This window comes from Diabrotica undecimpunctata, chromosome 1 (genome assembly GCF_040954645.1).
Source record: "Diabrotica undecimpunctata isolate CICGRU chromosome 1, icDiaUnde3, whole genome shotgun sequence".
In the NCBI taxonomy this organism is placed as follows: domain Eukaryota; kingdom Metazoa; phylum Arthropoda; class Insecta; order Coleoptera; family Chrysomelidae; genus Diabrotica; species Diabrotica undecimpunctata.
In genome coordinates, this window is record NC_092803.1 from 136,178,832 (window position 1) to 136,195,639 (window position 16,808).

The following is a 16,808-nucleotide window of genomic DNA, read 5'->3' on the forward strand; positions in this document are numbered from 1 at the left end:
CACTTACAGTTTATTTCAATATATCACTAAGATTCACAATTTATAACTTACATTAAACTTTGCTAATGTTAAAAATATTCGGAGCCCATATTGAATACAACATTATAGTTATCGATGCAGAATTGAACTCCCTTTCCTTATTCTGTTTCTATTTTTGTTAAACCATTAATTTTAAATTTGCTGTCTTGCTAATATTGTCGTATCGGTTAAATTTCATCTCTTTATTCGTCGGTGATTGTTTCATATTTCTAAAATTTCTCCAATTTAGAGGGAATCCAAATTTATAAATTTAAATTCGTAAAAAGAAACAAAATTCAAGAAAAAAATGTTTATTTATAACAATAATTACACCTTAGTCTAATGTACAGTAACGACTACAATCTTACAAAAAATTAAATCTTTGTTTATTTATTGTACACATGTCAAAGGAATTTATCGATATTTTTTAGATTTATTCAAATCATTTATACTTAACATATTTTAAACCTTTTTATTATACTTTATGAACTTTAAAATGTTTTGTAAATTTTTGTTTTTTGATTCATTTTTGTAACAATACAAAAAATTACAAACACCCCATCATGCTGTTGCATCTTAACGTGATCATTAGGCTTCAGTCAGACAGAGTGCTGCCAGGGGACGAATTGCAAAATAAATAACTGTCATAAATGGTCAACTGAAGGTACCTAATGGCACCTTTGTTTAAATGGGTCAGGATCTTCCAAATCTAATCTAACTTAAAAGTATGTTGACGTACCTTTCAAAGATTAAAAGTGGAGTTTTGAAGATGTTAGCTCTTTTTGAAAAAGAAAATAAAGGTTTAGGGTGGAGGACTGAAAAATTCTTGGTTACAAGGCAACAGCCGATGGAGGACTACATAAAAGTCTCGAATGACAATTAGTCCGAGGTGAAATTCAACAGGTTATACCTTATTACCAACTCCATCGTGCAAGTTTTATGCAGTTAAATAAAAACAAATCTAAGTATGAAGAAGACAATATTAAACAAAAGCCTGCAACATTAATGTCTATAACCAATAAGTCGAACATCCAAAAGATTAGAGGACTAAATTTTACGGTTGAAAATAAATTATGAGTATACCACATACTAAAGTAAGTATTATTGGTTTTTATCTAGAGAGCATGACTTTTGGTAAAATTTATTGAAACAACATTATGAACTGTGTATCAGGTTATAAGTAGTTATCGCCTAAGGTAAATACAATAAAAAACAATTAAAAAACGACAAACAAACTTGAGAAAACTATAGTTACTAAATAAATTTCTTGCTCATTATAGATGGTAAATAAACTTCTTTTTACTTGTTTAAAATCAAAATTCATATTCTTACCTGAATCTGTGCATTGTACAATTTACAAATCAAGCAGACCATGAATGGACAACATAGGGAATATAAAATTGAATTTCTCATTATATCGATTCATCTAAGCAAGAACCTTTCATGAACTGGCTTCTAATAAATAAAATTGAAAAAAAACCTTCATCTTTTCTAAGAAGTAATTTTAAGTTCTAAAAAGTTAAGGTAAATTTCAAATGTATACAATTTAGACGATACGTGGATATATAATAAAGTTTTGAGAGTTTTTCGTCATGTACATATAAAAGTCGACCATCAAAAAAAATTTAAAAAGGTATATTTTTCGCTGTATCACAAATAAACACATATTTGCCCAAAAAATTTATTATATCGATAAAACTCCTTTAAAAATTGGAAATATTTACATAAGTACTAGCTATAGGAACAGATTTGGTGGAATGTTTTGAAGTGTTCAATTTTTTGCAAATTTTAAGTCAAATACTTATGTATAAAAATTTACTTCTGCGTGAAGAACTAGAAGAAAATATTGTAATAATGAGATGGTTGTAAATAAAGTTATTTTTGATAAGGACCAATTGTAAAAAATATTTAAACGAGAAATTGAAACCCTAGAGACATATATATTACACAATATTACACACAATACATGAATAATTTAAAAATGTATTTTATTCAAGGAAATAAAGCAATGCACTATCAATTTTCCATTAAATAACATGGATTTGAATGCGGTTTTCGTCATTCCACTCGTAATAATCTCTACACACTTTGTGACTGTATCTAATCATAAAGGAAGGAAAAACTGCATTTGTATAATAAAAAAAAATGCATTTTTAAGCATTCAATGATAAAAATTCAATGATTTATAACTCGATGATTATTTGAGGTAGCCGAACATGAATATGACACCGGTAAGAGTCTTCGGACTACCTGATGCCCGGTAAGCATGTTATCAACACCTTCCTCTGGAGTTTTATAAAAATTAATTATATAATTAACCAACACTTGTTGCTTGGGGGTTTTCGATGTCGGTGAACAAAAAACGTCACAGACATAGTCTCCAAGTTGTCTAGCGCTCGGAACAGGAGACACCATCGTCGTTTTCTGCAATTTTATAGAAATATTTGTTTTAAAATATAAAATTAATTTTAATATAAATTACACTGATGCCTAAAACTGTGTTTTAATTATTTATTGTAATCAAAAAATACATCAATATATAAAATAATATATATAAAATCAGTACAATAATACAAGAACAATACTCATGATTTTTCAACCCTGTTCGTTATCATATTCTTCTTCTCATGCTTCCATTTCGGATGAATTCAATTATTTCGGTAAATACGTCTTAAGATTAGTGAAATTTAAGCCTGCACAATTTTTGCAAGTTAAATTGCAGAACAAACCATGTTTTCAACAACTACATGAGTTCTCAGGTACCCCAGTCTGTCTTATAACTACAAAATATTAAATTAATAGTAATTGGAAATTTTTTTGTAACTTTTGACAAACCACACATGTTTTAGATACACTTCTAATAATACTGATATTGCTAATAAATATACACGCTCCATCAGCAGAAAAATGAGAAGTAAAATATAAATTTTATTAAAAATTAGAGTCATTATCTGAAGAAATGCCCAGACATGATATTAAAATTATTATAGGAGACATAAAAACATAACAAAGGGGGAAAAGTAAACATATGAATACAAATGGTAATAGCCAAAGATTGAAAACAGGATAAAAATAATGAGTACGCATTTTAGGAGAAAGAATATATATAAAGGAACGTTGAAAATTTCGGGATCAAATGAAACTAATCAAAAATACAATAAATATATCAATTTAATAACAAATGTGAAAACGTGCAAAGGTGCTGACTGCTGACGTAGACTTTGATCATTTTTCGGTTACAATTATTATGAGAGATGCAATAATAATTAAAAAGCACAAACGGAAAATGAAAGTGCAAGCTAAATTTAATTTTTAAAAACCTTGAAAATGTGAGGTAGTGATATAAATATGATAGAAGAAAATTACGTCAAACAAACTAGTGCTACTGTGAGTAACATACAACAAAAGTTCTTAAAAATGAGAAAGACTACAAAGGAAGCAACGTCGAAGAACATACCAAGATTCAAAAGATTAAGAAAAAAACACTGGTTCGATGACGAATGTAGAACAAAGTTAAAAATAAGATCAGATTTAAGATTAAAAAATTTGCGATCGCAAAAATAAGAAAACCTAGAAAGTTATGCCGAATAACGAAAAAAAAAAAGTAAAGAAAATCCTAGGGGTTCGGAAAAAAAGTATATGGATGATAAAATAAAGCGTATTGAAGAAAATTACAAGAAAAATGAAATAAAAAATTTTTACAAAGAGGTCAAATACGTTAAAACTGGGTACCACGGAAGAACGATGAATGTAAATTATGAACAAGGAAACCTGATAGTGGACGAAAACCAAATATGTGAAAAAAGGAAAGAATATTTTGAAGAGCTGTTAAATTGCGAAGTAATTTGGCAATATTAAGACAGAAACAAATTAATAGAAACACTAAAAGAATTTCAAGTGCCAGAAAAAATTGTAAGATTGGTTGACAATTATAAAAACTATTTGTGTGTGAAATGAAACGGTACAGTCTTAGAAGAATTCGATAAAAGGTGTTTGCCAAGGAGACTTTTTGACGACCTTTCTATTCAATACAGTTCTACAAAAAATTATAAGGGTTAGTGGGATAAATAGGTCTTTTATACAAAGAGAACCAGAGCTTAGAGTACGCTGATAATGTGGTTCTCATTGCAAGAAATTGAAAAGAATTGGCAAGTATAACAAAAGGACTGATTCGGGAAAGCTCTAAAATATGACTGACTTAATATTATTAAATTCAAGTATGTACATGGAAATTTTAAGAAAAAAGGAATAAACACCAGGGGATCCTTTAAATTAAAAATGGAGGATGGATCAGTTGTAGTATTCGAGAAGGTGGATGAATATATGTACTAAGGTACCCTTATTGATCAAAAATGTAAGAAAGAAACTGAAATTAACCTGAGACTGACCAAAAGCACCAGATATGCTGGAGCCATGAACAAAATAATTAAGGCCAAAGATATATCTCGTAATACAAAAATAAGAGTAAGCATACAAAACTATAATTAGACCCAAAATGCTATACACTGCCGAGGCATAGACTATAAACAAAACAATACAGAATGGACTGAAGGCATGGGAAGAAAAGATACTTCGCAGAATGTTTGGTAAAAAGTTGAGGAAGAATGGAAAAGATGATAATAAAACTAGTGAAAAACGTAGACTAGAATAATCGGACAACTAGAAAGAATGCAAAATAACAGACAAGTCAAGAATATTGGTTAAAGTGGACCTAAGGGGAAAAAAGAGAGGGAGACAAAAAAAAGGAGATATATAGTGATGGAAGATGTCATAGAGATGGGAATCAGAGATTGAAAGCTGACAGCTAAGAACAGAAATCAATGGAAATTATCTATCTAGCAATGGGCCTAAAAGGCCTGTTAACGCTATACATACATACTAATAATACCGTATGAAAGTCGAGTTGCCGATATTATTTTTGTATTTAGCGATCTTGAAAACCCTCAAGTAACGAGTTTTGGTAAACCATAAAACAAATTTTCATAAAACTTCATAGGGAGGAGTTGATAAGACCCTTATCAGCAGCAGGTACTCCGGAGGTTTTTGTCGGTGTCATATTTGTGTTCAGCGACCCCAAGAGCCCCCGAGTAATAAACTTGAAGTTATTTTTGTCAATATTCATTGAGTTTTAAATTTTGTAACTTTGAATTCTTAAAAACACACTTTTAAAATGCATGTTTTTAAAGAACAAATGTAGTTTTTCATATCTTTATGTTTTTGTAGATATTATTATGAATCGAATGCCCCAAAACCGCATTCAAATCTATTTTACTTTGCGGAAAATCGATAGTAAGGGCTATTTTATGATTTCAGAGTATTGCTTACCTCGAAGAACATATTTTATACTACTTCATACACATTTAAACTTTTCATAAATAAAGTTCAAAATTTATATAGTTTTTCACTGACTGTTCTAAATATTTTTCACACCTTGTCCTATACAAAAATATCTTTCATATGAAAACCTTTTAAGGTTATAACAGGTACAGTTGTCTATAAAAAAAATGAGTACATAAGCTTTTTATGAAGTATGGTACGAACATTTGCGCTATACTTATTTTAAATAGAACGAGAAAGGAACTACTGTACAGAATTTGTCAGTTGGACTTTGCAACTGACAGAAGTCACTATATACAAAAAATTATAAATAAGTACCTAATAATTAACAATACTTTGGTAGTATTAAGTTTTATATCATAGGAAAAAACAGAACACCCATTTTTCTACAAAGTTTATTTCTTCCTGTGACGTTTTGGAGTTTGGTAATATATTTTAATTTTAATAAGAATATGCAAGATGTTTGTACATTTTGCTTGTTTTTAACAATTAATTATTGTATGCTTAAGGGTATATATGTATACTATTAAAAATACAGAGTACGAGATATTTTGATTCTAAAGTTAAAAATACAAAACACATCTAAAAAGGCAATTAAAAAATTTGAATAATATATTTTTTTTGACTAGAATTGAAAGAAATAAACCTTGCACATACAGTTTTAAAACGCTCAGTCTGAAAAGGACATAAATACAATACTATTTGTTCTTAATATTATTCCAAATGAGTAAAAATAACTCAATTACACAGGAAACTCGAACTCAAAAAAAATGAATTGTGGCTCTTTCTATTTTATTTTCCTAAAAACACGGTATTACTTGTTCGCTAGTCTCGATTGTGCATGGTGAGTTGTAACGGTTGACACGTAGGTGGATCCTTCGCTGAGGCTGCCAGCACATCTACGACTTCTACGGGGCTCGAAGATCGAGATATCCTCTCCATGGGCTCCTCCAAGTCCGATTCGTCGTTGACGTTTATCTCTTCCTCGGAGTCAGAGGCGTAGTCGCTTAGTCTGAAAAGAAAGAAAAATATTTGAAATTCTCAATTATAGGACGTTTAGAAAGTATGTTATTATTATATTATATTGTGTGAAAATTATATTATTACATTAACTTTTGCTGACAATTATCTACGTAGTTATATGTAAGTGAAAACCCAACTTTATAATTATCAATCTTTGGAGTCACAAAAAACGAACACATACATTTCAGGTTGGTAATAAATGTACCCATATTCTTGAGTGTAAAAGTTAACTTTTTTTATTGTGCCATTATAAAAATACTAGAAACTATGCAGATGCTTGATACAGATTTTGTATAACTATGACTAGTGTTGACATCGTTATACAAAATACTTTCAGGTACAAAAAAATTCATCCACGCCTAGTTTATAGAGAAAAAGACATATTTTAAAAGAAGATAACAGGAGATATCACTTATAGATTGCACATAAACTTAAGGAAACGTATGAAATGTAAATAAGAAAAACAATTTACGGGAAAAAATTATTTATTCATAAAAAAATATGACAATATTTAAAAATTGAAGAAATGAAAAGTAGGTTTGGGGATAAAAAACAGTTATAACAAAATGTTGTTTATGTCATTCTTTATTAAGACCTAGTATTTCCTCCTCGGACCCTTATATCACCCTGCATGCGTCTTGGTAATTATATTTTGAATCAAGTTGGTCCCATTCTTTCCATATTTTCTAAAGAGCAGCACTAAGTTCGGACAAGTTGTTTGAGAGAGGTAGCCAAACTTGAATTCACATACCTCGTATGTCCCATCAACTAATAATGAAAGGAAAAATAAAAGAAAAGCGTGGTACTGGCAGATGACAAAGGACTTGGATGCATAACATCAAGAATTGAACAAAACTAGACCCTTATAAAAAAGCAGAGCGTGGATACATATTTGCAGAAGTCATTGACAACTTCCATTAGAGACAGGACCTAAAAAATAAGAAGAAGATGTGTCTCCCATAGATGTTCGAGTGATTAAGCTTGGGTCTTATAGATAGGGTCTCTGATTAAGCTGGCCAATTCATATAGACAATCCCGATATCTAAGTATATATTGGTGAGTCTAGCACTATGTTCTAGACCAGCGGTCCGCAACCCTGGGGTCGCGAAGGATCTTTATGGGGTCGTCAAAAAGTGAAAAAGTCAATAAGGTCCTGTACTTATCGAATTTTATACGATCCACCACCATGCCACCAAATTAACGTCACAGCAGGTTAATTTCCAAAAATACACAACAGTTAACCAAAAAGCGTTACAAACATCTTTCGAGGTTGCCTTTTTGATTGCCAAAACTAAAAAACCTCACAACATTGGCGAGACGCTCATTTTTCTAGCTGCAATGAAAATGGTTTCGATCATGCAAGGAGAAAAGTATGCCAATATATATATATATATATATATATATATATATATATATATATATATATATATATATATATATATATATATATACAGTGTGGAAAACACTTATGGAATAAAATTGTTTGTGTCCTTATTTTATAAAATAATAAAAAACGTTGAGATACTTTACCTTTTAAATTTAAATGTGCTTTTTTTAAACATTAATTAAAATGTACGGGGTGATCCACGCAAGTCTGGCATAGTCCATAATCTGTATTTTAAATGGAACACCCTGTATATTTTTATGTTTTTAAAAGCTCCTTAAAAACCTGATCTCAACGAGCTATATCATGTAGAGTCTATTATGAATATTACAAGGTGAAATTTTGAAATTAAATATAATTTTCTTCAAGACAATTAATTCATAGAATACCCGAGGTAATTGATTGGATTACATTAAAATAAATGCTCAAAATGTTCTCCACCTTGTTGTTGGCAATAACACAGTCTCCTATAAAACTCGTCCCGAACTTTGTTTAAAGTTTTAGGTGAAATATTCTAGGTTTATAATAGGTTTATAATAGGTTTTAGTAGATCTGGCGACCTAGCAGGTCACTCAATAGTACCATTTTGTCCAATCCATTTATTGAAGAAGATTTCATTCAAGTAATTTCTCACCATTAAAGCATAATGGGGTGTTGCACCGTCCTGCTGGAACCAGACAATTTCATGCAGTAGGGTTGGATCTATTGGATTTAGATATAAGTTAGCCAACTAAGGAAGAGCATCGTCTGTTAGCTGTTTTTCCGCTGTCAAATTACCATCTACAAATATAGGACCAATAATATGATCTCTTATAATACCTGCCCAAACATTCAACTTTTGAGGAAACTGAGTCTCATGCATCCAATGAGGATTCTCCGCTGACTAATATCTACAGTTTTGTCGGTTTACCTCTCTGTTCAATGTAAATGTTGATTCATTAGAAAAAAGAATTGTGCCAAGAGCTATTTCATTTGTGTTAATTTTATTCATCATTCTTTCGCAGAAATCCATTCTACTGGATTGGATCTGGATTGTCTTCTGTTAGCTCCTGCGCAAAAGTCAATTTATATGGATGACATTTTTCTTCATTGGGACACCTTAGGACAGTTGTGTGACTCACATTATTTTGACTTGCAATTTGACGTAAACTTGGCGTTGGATTCTCTGCGACACTTAACAAAATATCCACTTTCACTTCATCTTCAATGAAGTTCGTTTTTCTTTTTAATTGTTTGACATGTCCAAGTTTTCTGAATTGTGCATAAATTTTAGACACCGTACCTTGTGCAATATTAGACAACTGAGGATACCTCTGATTCAATAAGTTTGCTACTTCAACTTGACTTCTACAATTCTCCCCGTAACCGATCATCATTAAAATCTCAATTCGGTGGGTCTCAGTTAAATATTTCATTTTTCATTTCTGCAAGAAATGAGCTTTTAATTAGGAATTTATTATTTTATTGTAAAATGTCAACACACCAACAATGTTTTTTTTATCCATCCTTACCATGTGGCCGTACCATCTCAGTTGGGCTTCTTCGATTTTCTTCTCTATTGATTGGACTTTAAGGCGTTCTCTTATTTCATCGTTCCGTATCCTGTCCATTCTGGTCACCCCTAGTACTCTTCTTAGATACTTCGTTAAAATACTTTGCAGTTTATTTTTTAGTCTGGTGGTGAGCGTCCAGCTTTCACATCCAAATGTTAAGATAGGTACAAAAACTGTGTTGTAGATAGCTATCTTTGCTTTTTGGGATACTTCTTTTTTCGATAGGAATGTGCTCTTAATTGCGTGGTATATCCGGGAAGCGTTTGCTATTCGACTGTTTATCTCTGCTTCTTGTGTACCCCTACTCTCTAGTTGCACTCCCAGGTATTTAAAGGTTTCGACTTGTTTTAAAGTATAGTTATTTATTTTAATGTTTGTATGTTGGTCTGTTTTCCCACATACCATGACCTTGGTTTTACTTTCATTAATTCTCAGGTTACGTTTTTCGAGTTTATCTCTCCATATCTGGAGGTTTCTCTTAAGTGCGTCCTCGTTTCTTCCAAATCTGACGAGGTCATCTGCAAATGGCACTCCGCTATCTGTATCATTTCCAGGTTTCTATGTCCAACAAATATTCTCGATGTTTCTTCTCTAGTTTCTTTCATTACATCATCTAGTACAATATTGAACAGGATGGGGCCTAGTACACCTCCTTGTCGTAAGCTATCATTGACTCTAAACTTTACAGTTATAGTTAAACTAAACAGATAATATGGAATCTTCTGATTCCATATTATCTGTTCTTACTCTGTTTCTGGTGTTCTTGTATAGGCTCATAATAGCTTTTCTGAGTTTGCTGTCTACTTCTCTGTTTCTTAGGCTTTTGTCTATTTCGGTTCGCGGGGTTCTATAAAATGCTTTTTCGAGGTCTATGAAGGCTTGGTATAGTTCCGTGCTTGTATTTCGTGCATTTTGTATTAGATGCTTGAGTGTAAAAACATGGTCATGGATGCTTCTTCCCTTCCTGAAACCGCTCTGTGACTGCTCCAGCTTATGGTCTACTTCTTGTAGTAGTCTTTTCTCCAGTACTCGTTCGTAAACTTTGGAAGGGATACTCAGGAGAGTTTTACCTCTGTAGTTGCTGCATTCTCGTCTGTCACCTTTTTTGAAAATGGGTAGAATAACGCCCACTTCCCAGTCTTTTGGGATCTTGTTCTCATTTCATGCTTTATTGTAAACTTTTCTAAGCATTTCATTTTCATTTTCTCCCATATTTTTTAACATTTCAGCAGTTATCTTATCATAGCCAGCAGCCTTTCCTCTTTTGAGCCTGAGTATTATTTGTCTTATTTCTTCTATGCCAATATACTGAAAACAATTCCACTATCAAGTGACACTGTTCATCGTCGTATCAATCTACTTGCTGATGATATCAAAATACAACTTATAGATCGCATAAAAGGGAGTCTCTATTTTGCTATTCAGCTGGATGAAAGCACTGATGTAACTAATGTAGCTCATCTTTTGATATTTATCCGATACTGATATGAAAACGATATATGCGAAGATGTGTTATTTTGTCAAGGATTAAAAGGAAAAACAACCGGTGAAGCAATTTTTAATGCAGTAATACCTTTTTGAAAATCCATGATATAAAGTAGGAATATCTGTGTGTACAGACGGCGCAGCTACATTGACCGGCTCCCGAACAGGATTCAAAGCAAAAGTAACTGAGATTGCACCTCATGTAGGCTTTATTTACTGTATGATTCACCGTGAAGCCCTTACAGCAAAACATTTGTAACCAGATGTAAATAAAGTGTTGGAACAAGTCGTAACAATAATAAATTTTATTAAAGCTCGCGCATTGAACAGTCGCCTTTTCAAAATAATGCGTAGCGAATTGGCATCAGAATACGAAAATCTACTGTTACATATGAAGGTCAGGTGGTTATCGCGAGAAAAAATACTCCAACGTGTATTTGATCTCAAAGATGAAATCAGAATATTTCTACCTGAACTTGAACCAAAGCTAGCGGAATATTTCTTGAATGAAAATTGGCTGGCAACAGTTGGCTATCTTTCGGACATTTTTGAAAAACTTAATGATTTAAATCAATCGTTGCAAGGGGAGAGTACAAATGTATTGATTTTGGCGAACAAAATAAAAGCTTTTTGTAGGAAAATAAGTTTGTGGATAGACGAAATCAGTGCTGAAAACTACGAGATGTTTGCATGTTTGGAGAAATTTTCTGAAGAAAACAATATAAATCTCGAAGAAGAAATTAAAACCAAAATCATCATGCATCTTACAAGCCTTAAGCAAGACTTGATAATACGATTCCCAGATACGTCACACGGCGATCAATGGATAAATTATCCATTCACTTGTGATCTTAACACTGTGAAGATGAACTTGAAAGAAAAGGAGCAGCTGATCGATTTATTGTCCGATGAAAGCCTTTGATCTATTTTCAAAACCACGGATCTATCCAAGTTCTGGATAATGATGGAAAAGGAATATCCACTGTTATACAAAACGTCTCTGCTGAAATTGCTGCCATTCGCATCTACATACCTGTACGAGACAGCTTTCTCCACATTGACTGCTATAAAAACAAAATATCGCTCCAGATTTAATGTAGAACCTGATTTAAGGGTGTCTCTTTCTGATAATATATCACCAAGAATTAATATACTGACTGCAAGTGTACAAGCACAAGGTTCATATTAGTTTCTTAACCTACGTATATGTACCTATTTTAAAAAAAAATAAAATGTTAAATGATTTCCAGATTCTTTTGCAACTGTCTTGTGACCTTAAAATAAAGCTGGACTTATCCTGGAAGAGTCAAAACTCATTCTTGATAATAATGAAGTCATAAAGTCGTTGACGAACTGTTCACCTACTTACATTTACATTTTGGACTTCCGTCAGGCCATTGGCATCCGCAATTGAAGTTAGATGTCTATTTCTTAAACTCAAAGATACCAAAAATTGATCATCGCATGCGGATGTTGCACTCCCAAGGCCTGATCCTGATCTTGTGTAATTGCCGTTTTGATTAAACTGCTGAGTGGCTCTTTAAATAGCAGAATGACTTACACCTACTACTTAGGCGAAATAATACTGACTACAACCATTTTGCGCTAGAGCCACTGCTCTGGAGTGTCTGTTGGTGTTAATGTCATTTTAATACAATTTAAAATTCTAAACTCAAAACGTTTTGTCGGGCAGTTAAAATCAGTAAAAGGTTTGACAGAAGTATAAACCCCAAAAAAATGCTATAAAAAAAATTTTAAAAATCTATAGAAATTAATAATTGTACTTATAGGATATTGTAATTATTCTCTAAATTTATATACGCCATATAAGTCTTCAGCAGTCCTCGCAATAAGTGTGAAATATATTATGGACTGATTTTTTGTACCGGAGTGTATAGTGTCTTATGATAGTATTAGTTCGTGGTCGGGTTTGTTGTTTGTGTCTTTTATATGCTTTTTCCAAGAAACAAGTTTTTTTAACCTTTTAAACAAGGACATATTGTTGATTTTTTCAACCAATGGGATACCTTGCTAGTAGTGGTGCTTTTCGAAAACTCTATCATACCTCTGAGAATGTCTTTACAAGCCGAAAGCACTCAAAAAATTTACACAATTCTAAAAATACTATTATTTTCCTTTATTTTATTTATTATAAGTGTTTACAAAAACATATGAGCCTTTTCAATTATTTTTGTTAAGTTTTTGGAAGAATTTTCTAGTTTCTGTCGTTTTGCTCAATTCTTCCAATTTACGAAAATCCCTTACTTAGTAATTGTTTCCTTTGGTGGAAAAAAATCGAAGGCTCTCTGTCAGAAGAAATAAGTATTTAAAAGGAATGTGCGATCACGATATGATATCTAGTCAGTGCTATTCAATTTATACTCTGAATATATTTTCCGTGAAGCATTGTAAGATGAAGCTGGAAAAGCGATAAATGGAGTTCCTGTCAACAACATTAGATATGCTGACAATACGGTTATAATGTCCAACAATAGGAAGACCTCTAGATAAAGTATCTTTGGTTAGTACGACGCAGGGTTTACATATCAATATCAGAAAAACTAAAATGTTGGTCGTCTCAAAAAAGTTAATAACGGTTGTCGACAATTAGTTTTTAATAGACAGATGATTGACCGGGATTATCGGTACAAATATGTTGGAGCTATTGCCAACGAGACTTACTAACATTCAGAAAAAAATCATTGGCACATTGAACAAGTACGAGCTAAGCTCGTCAAAAAAAAAACTGTGGACAGTACCGCATCTTTCTGCGACTCTCAGAATCAGAATGTTCAGGTACTATGTATTTTCTACACTCCTGTATGGTGTAAAAGATGGACACTAAATAAGAAACTTCTTAAGAAGACATAGGCCTTTGAATTATAGGTCTATAGACGCGTTTTTAGAGTGTCCTGGGGGAAAATTCCTATCGCGCTAGTCTACAGTACCGCTTGCCCTACCACTTTTTTCTATAAATATTAAATCGAAATAAAAATAAGAAAACTATTTAATTCGCTTTTACAAAAGCATTAGAGTTTTTTTGAGCTAAGTGGTAATGATAACAAAATCTAAAGCATATTTGTCGAATTTGCTACTGTTCTGAATGATCGCTAGACACTCGACAACCAATAGTCTATTTTACTGTACAGTCTAAGAAATACTTAAGTAAATTGCTCTAGTAACCTAAATTGACTTTAAAAAATCCTTTTTTAATTCATGTGCACTGCACATTTTACGTGGAAATGTTTGTTTGTCTAGCAGTTTTACCTTTTTTGCTCAACATTAAAGACAGTTTCATGTTAATTACCAAGATTATAAAAACATTTAGATTTTTGAAATATATTCTCATTTTATATTTACCTGCAAAATATTTTTTATAACCAGCTATAATGCCTTATAGCCTGGACTTGAGTTTTTGATTATTCGGAGAAACTCATACCTTACTTTAGCGATTCTCCCAAACCGGTTGCAAATTAATGGTACAATAATAAGTTTGTCGTAGTAGTAATTATGATTGGAACTTGTTTGTGTATTGACAGCGAAAATGGCGAGACGTGATTAAGATATAAATCAAGTAATATTTAAATTGCACGCTTATTTTACTGCTAAAAAGTCAATGGGGGCCCTTTGCGACCAGTTTAATCCCTACATAAACGTGTAAGTGATAAATTGTGTACTAGTGAGATAAAACTCACGTCAGTTTTGAAAAACAGGGAAAGTGTAAATAGTGAAGTAGAGTTCGCACAATATAAACTTAGATCACACCCTAAAACTAAAGATCTTCCTGAGGGTTGTAAGTTTGAAATTCGAGACATTATATATAAAATGCATAAAACGAAAGAACATGCTTAAAATTAAAAGACATAAATACACTCGAAATTTGCAGGGTTAGTCTCTGGAGAGAAATACAGATTGGGTTTAGGTTTTAAACGGAAGACAATAGAAAAGCCTTGTGTGAAAGAGCTAGTGTCAATATAAAAAAATTGAGTTTTGTAAGAAGCTAGAATAATTTAAAAAAGAACACTCTTTGTTTTTTTTTTCAAACAAATCTTCTTTATTTAGACGAAATGTGGATTTTGCTAAAGGAAGGAATAAAATGGATTTGCCAGGACGAGAGTATAAAGTACAGAAAACACACAGGGCAAAGGCGTGAAAATGATGTATCAGGTCTGTTCCTTTGTTTTCTAGTGTAAAACTTTCGACTGTAATTGAGTGTAGGCTACACTGGATAGTATTAAATGAAAATTGTGGCTGTGAAACTAAACAAAGAAACGTTCTAGTTTAGTTAACTTTTGAGTTGCGATTTAAGTCAGGATATTTTACGACTTATTTATCTTTATTTTTTGGTTTCATTTTCTTCTACGTTCAATTTACTTCTTTATCTAAATAAACTTTATCATAATTAGCTCGGTATTTAAAAAAAACGTATGAATGTGAGTGATGAAATTAATTTATCAGTTTAAAAGAAACAGCAAAATAAAAAATTAAAATAAATTAAGATTTTGCAGCTACGTTAGTTTTTCAAATGTCCAAAAGCTTTTTAATGTTTTTAAATTTAATTACTATTTCAATTTAGATTAAGCCACAAGTTAAGTTTAAAATAAGTTTATTTACGTTTCAGTTTCCACTTCGGAAACTGTTCTCAAAATACAAACATTAACAAATTAAAAAAATTTTATTTTGTGTTACTTGGTGAAAAATCCTTCTAATAATTTAATTGCTATTTTCCTTTTACTAAATTCCTCTTTTTATATGGGCAACCAGATCCTACTGCATTCTGCCGAGGAATTTGCGACACAATTGGTCTCATTTAGCATAATTAGAGCTGCTTCTTTGATTTTTCTCTTTTTACCATCTGTTTCTTTTAGGACTATATTTGAATCATTTCATTGAACCCTATGTTTATTTTCTCATTTGTGTTTACATATTTGAAATCTATCTTTGAATAGGGAATTTCTATTTTTATTATAAGATTTATGTTCACTTATTCTAACATTTAATGGTCTTAATGTTTCACCTAAATAAAAATGATCACATTCACAAGATATTTTATAAATACAATTATTTGTTCATTGTTTTAAGTTTTTCTGATAATCCTTTTACGTATGGTATTGTTAGTTTTTTCTTATTATTCCTTGTGTATGCTGTAGAATCTCCTTCTAAGTTGTTCTCTTCCATTTGGTCGATTGTTGAAAATTCTTTATTTATAAACGATAAAAGATAATCATTTTTTATTAAAAGATATAGAGTGTTTCTCTTCTAAGAACGAATTTTCGTTAGAACAAGTAATTTTGACTCTATCTATATGATGTGATTTAGTTTGTAGTTTAGATATCTGTTGGTGTGTGTTGGTTTTTTATACACCTGACTCTCATATCCAGTATCATTTTTAGAGATTAAAACATCTAGGAGAGGTAGTGTGTTATTATATTCCTTTTCCATGGTTAATGTTATTGTCTATTCTTTATCGTTAAATATCATTCAGCAATGTATCCAACAAATCTGATTCATGAAGCCATATTGAGAATATATCATCTTCATATCTCCACCATACTGTGGGTTTTAAATTTTGTTTAGAAATAAATAATATATAATATAAATAATATTATTTGTTTCAAAATCTTACATAAATATATTGGCTAATGGAAATAAACTAAAGCCCATTGCTAGACCAAATTTTTGTTTATAGAATTCAATATTTAGTTGAAAACAGGTATTATCAGTATATTATAATGTCAATAACTACATCATCGCTGATATATTTAGTCTTGTTCTAGTTGCCAATGTATCATCTTTCTCTAATTTTGTTTTGATTATATTCCAAGTCTTATCTAATGACACATTTGTAAATAAATTTAAAAACTTACTGTCAAAACTTAATAAAATATTATTTGAATTCAATTCAATATTCGATAATTTATTTAGAAAATTTTGTGTATTTTTTTTACAAATGTGTCATTTTTATTTGCAAATGGTTGAATAATCTTTAATAAAAATTTTGACATTTC

General features: G+C 31.3%; 1 protein-coding gene across 2 annotated transcripts in view; it reads right to left on the reverse strand.

The window, feature by feature from the left end:
- Window positions 1–2,525: 2,525 nt before the first annotated feature.
- LOC140432095 (paired box protein 6 homolog) overlaps window positions 2,526–16,808 on the reverse strand; it is a 159,226-nt gene continuing 144,943 nt past the window's right edge. Inside the window, exon 6 of one of the 2 annotated variants that reach the window (XM_072519937.1) lies at window positions 2,526–6,367. In XM_072519937.1, the coding sequence (XP_072376038.1) occupies window positions 6,181–6,367 (187 nt within the window). In that variant the 3' untranslated portion in view covers window positions 2,526–6,180. The remainder of the gene's footprint in view (window positions 6,368–16,808) is intronic. The other variant, XR_011949765.1, reaches the window with a different exon arrangement.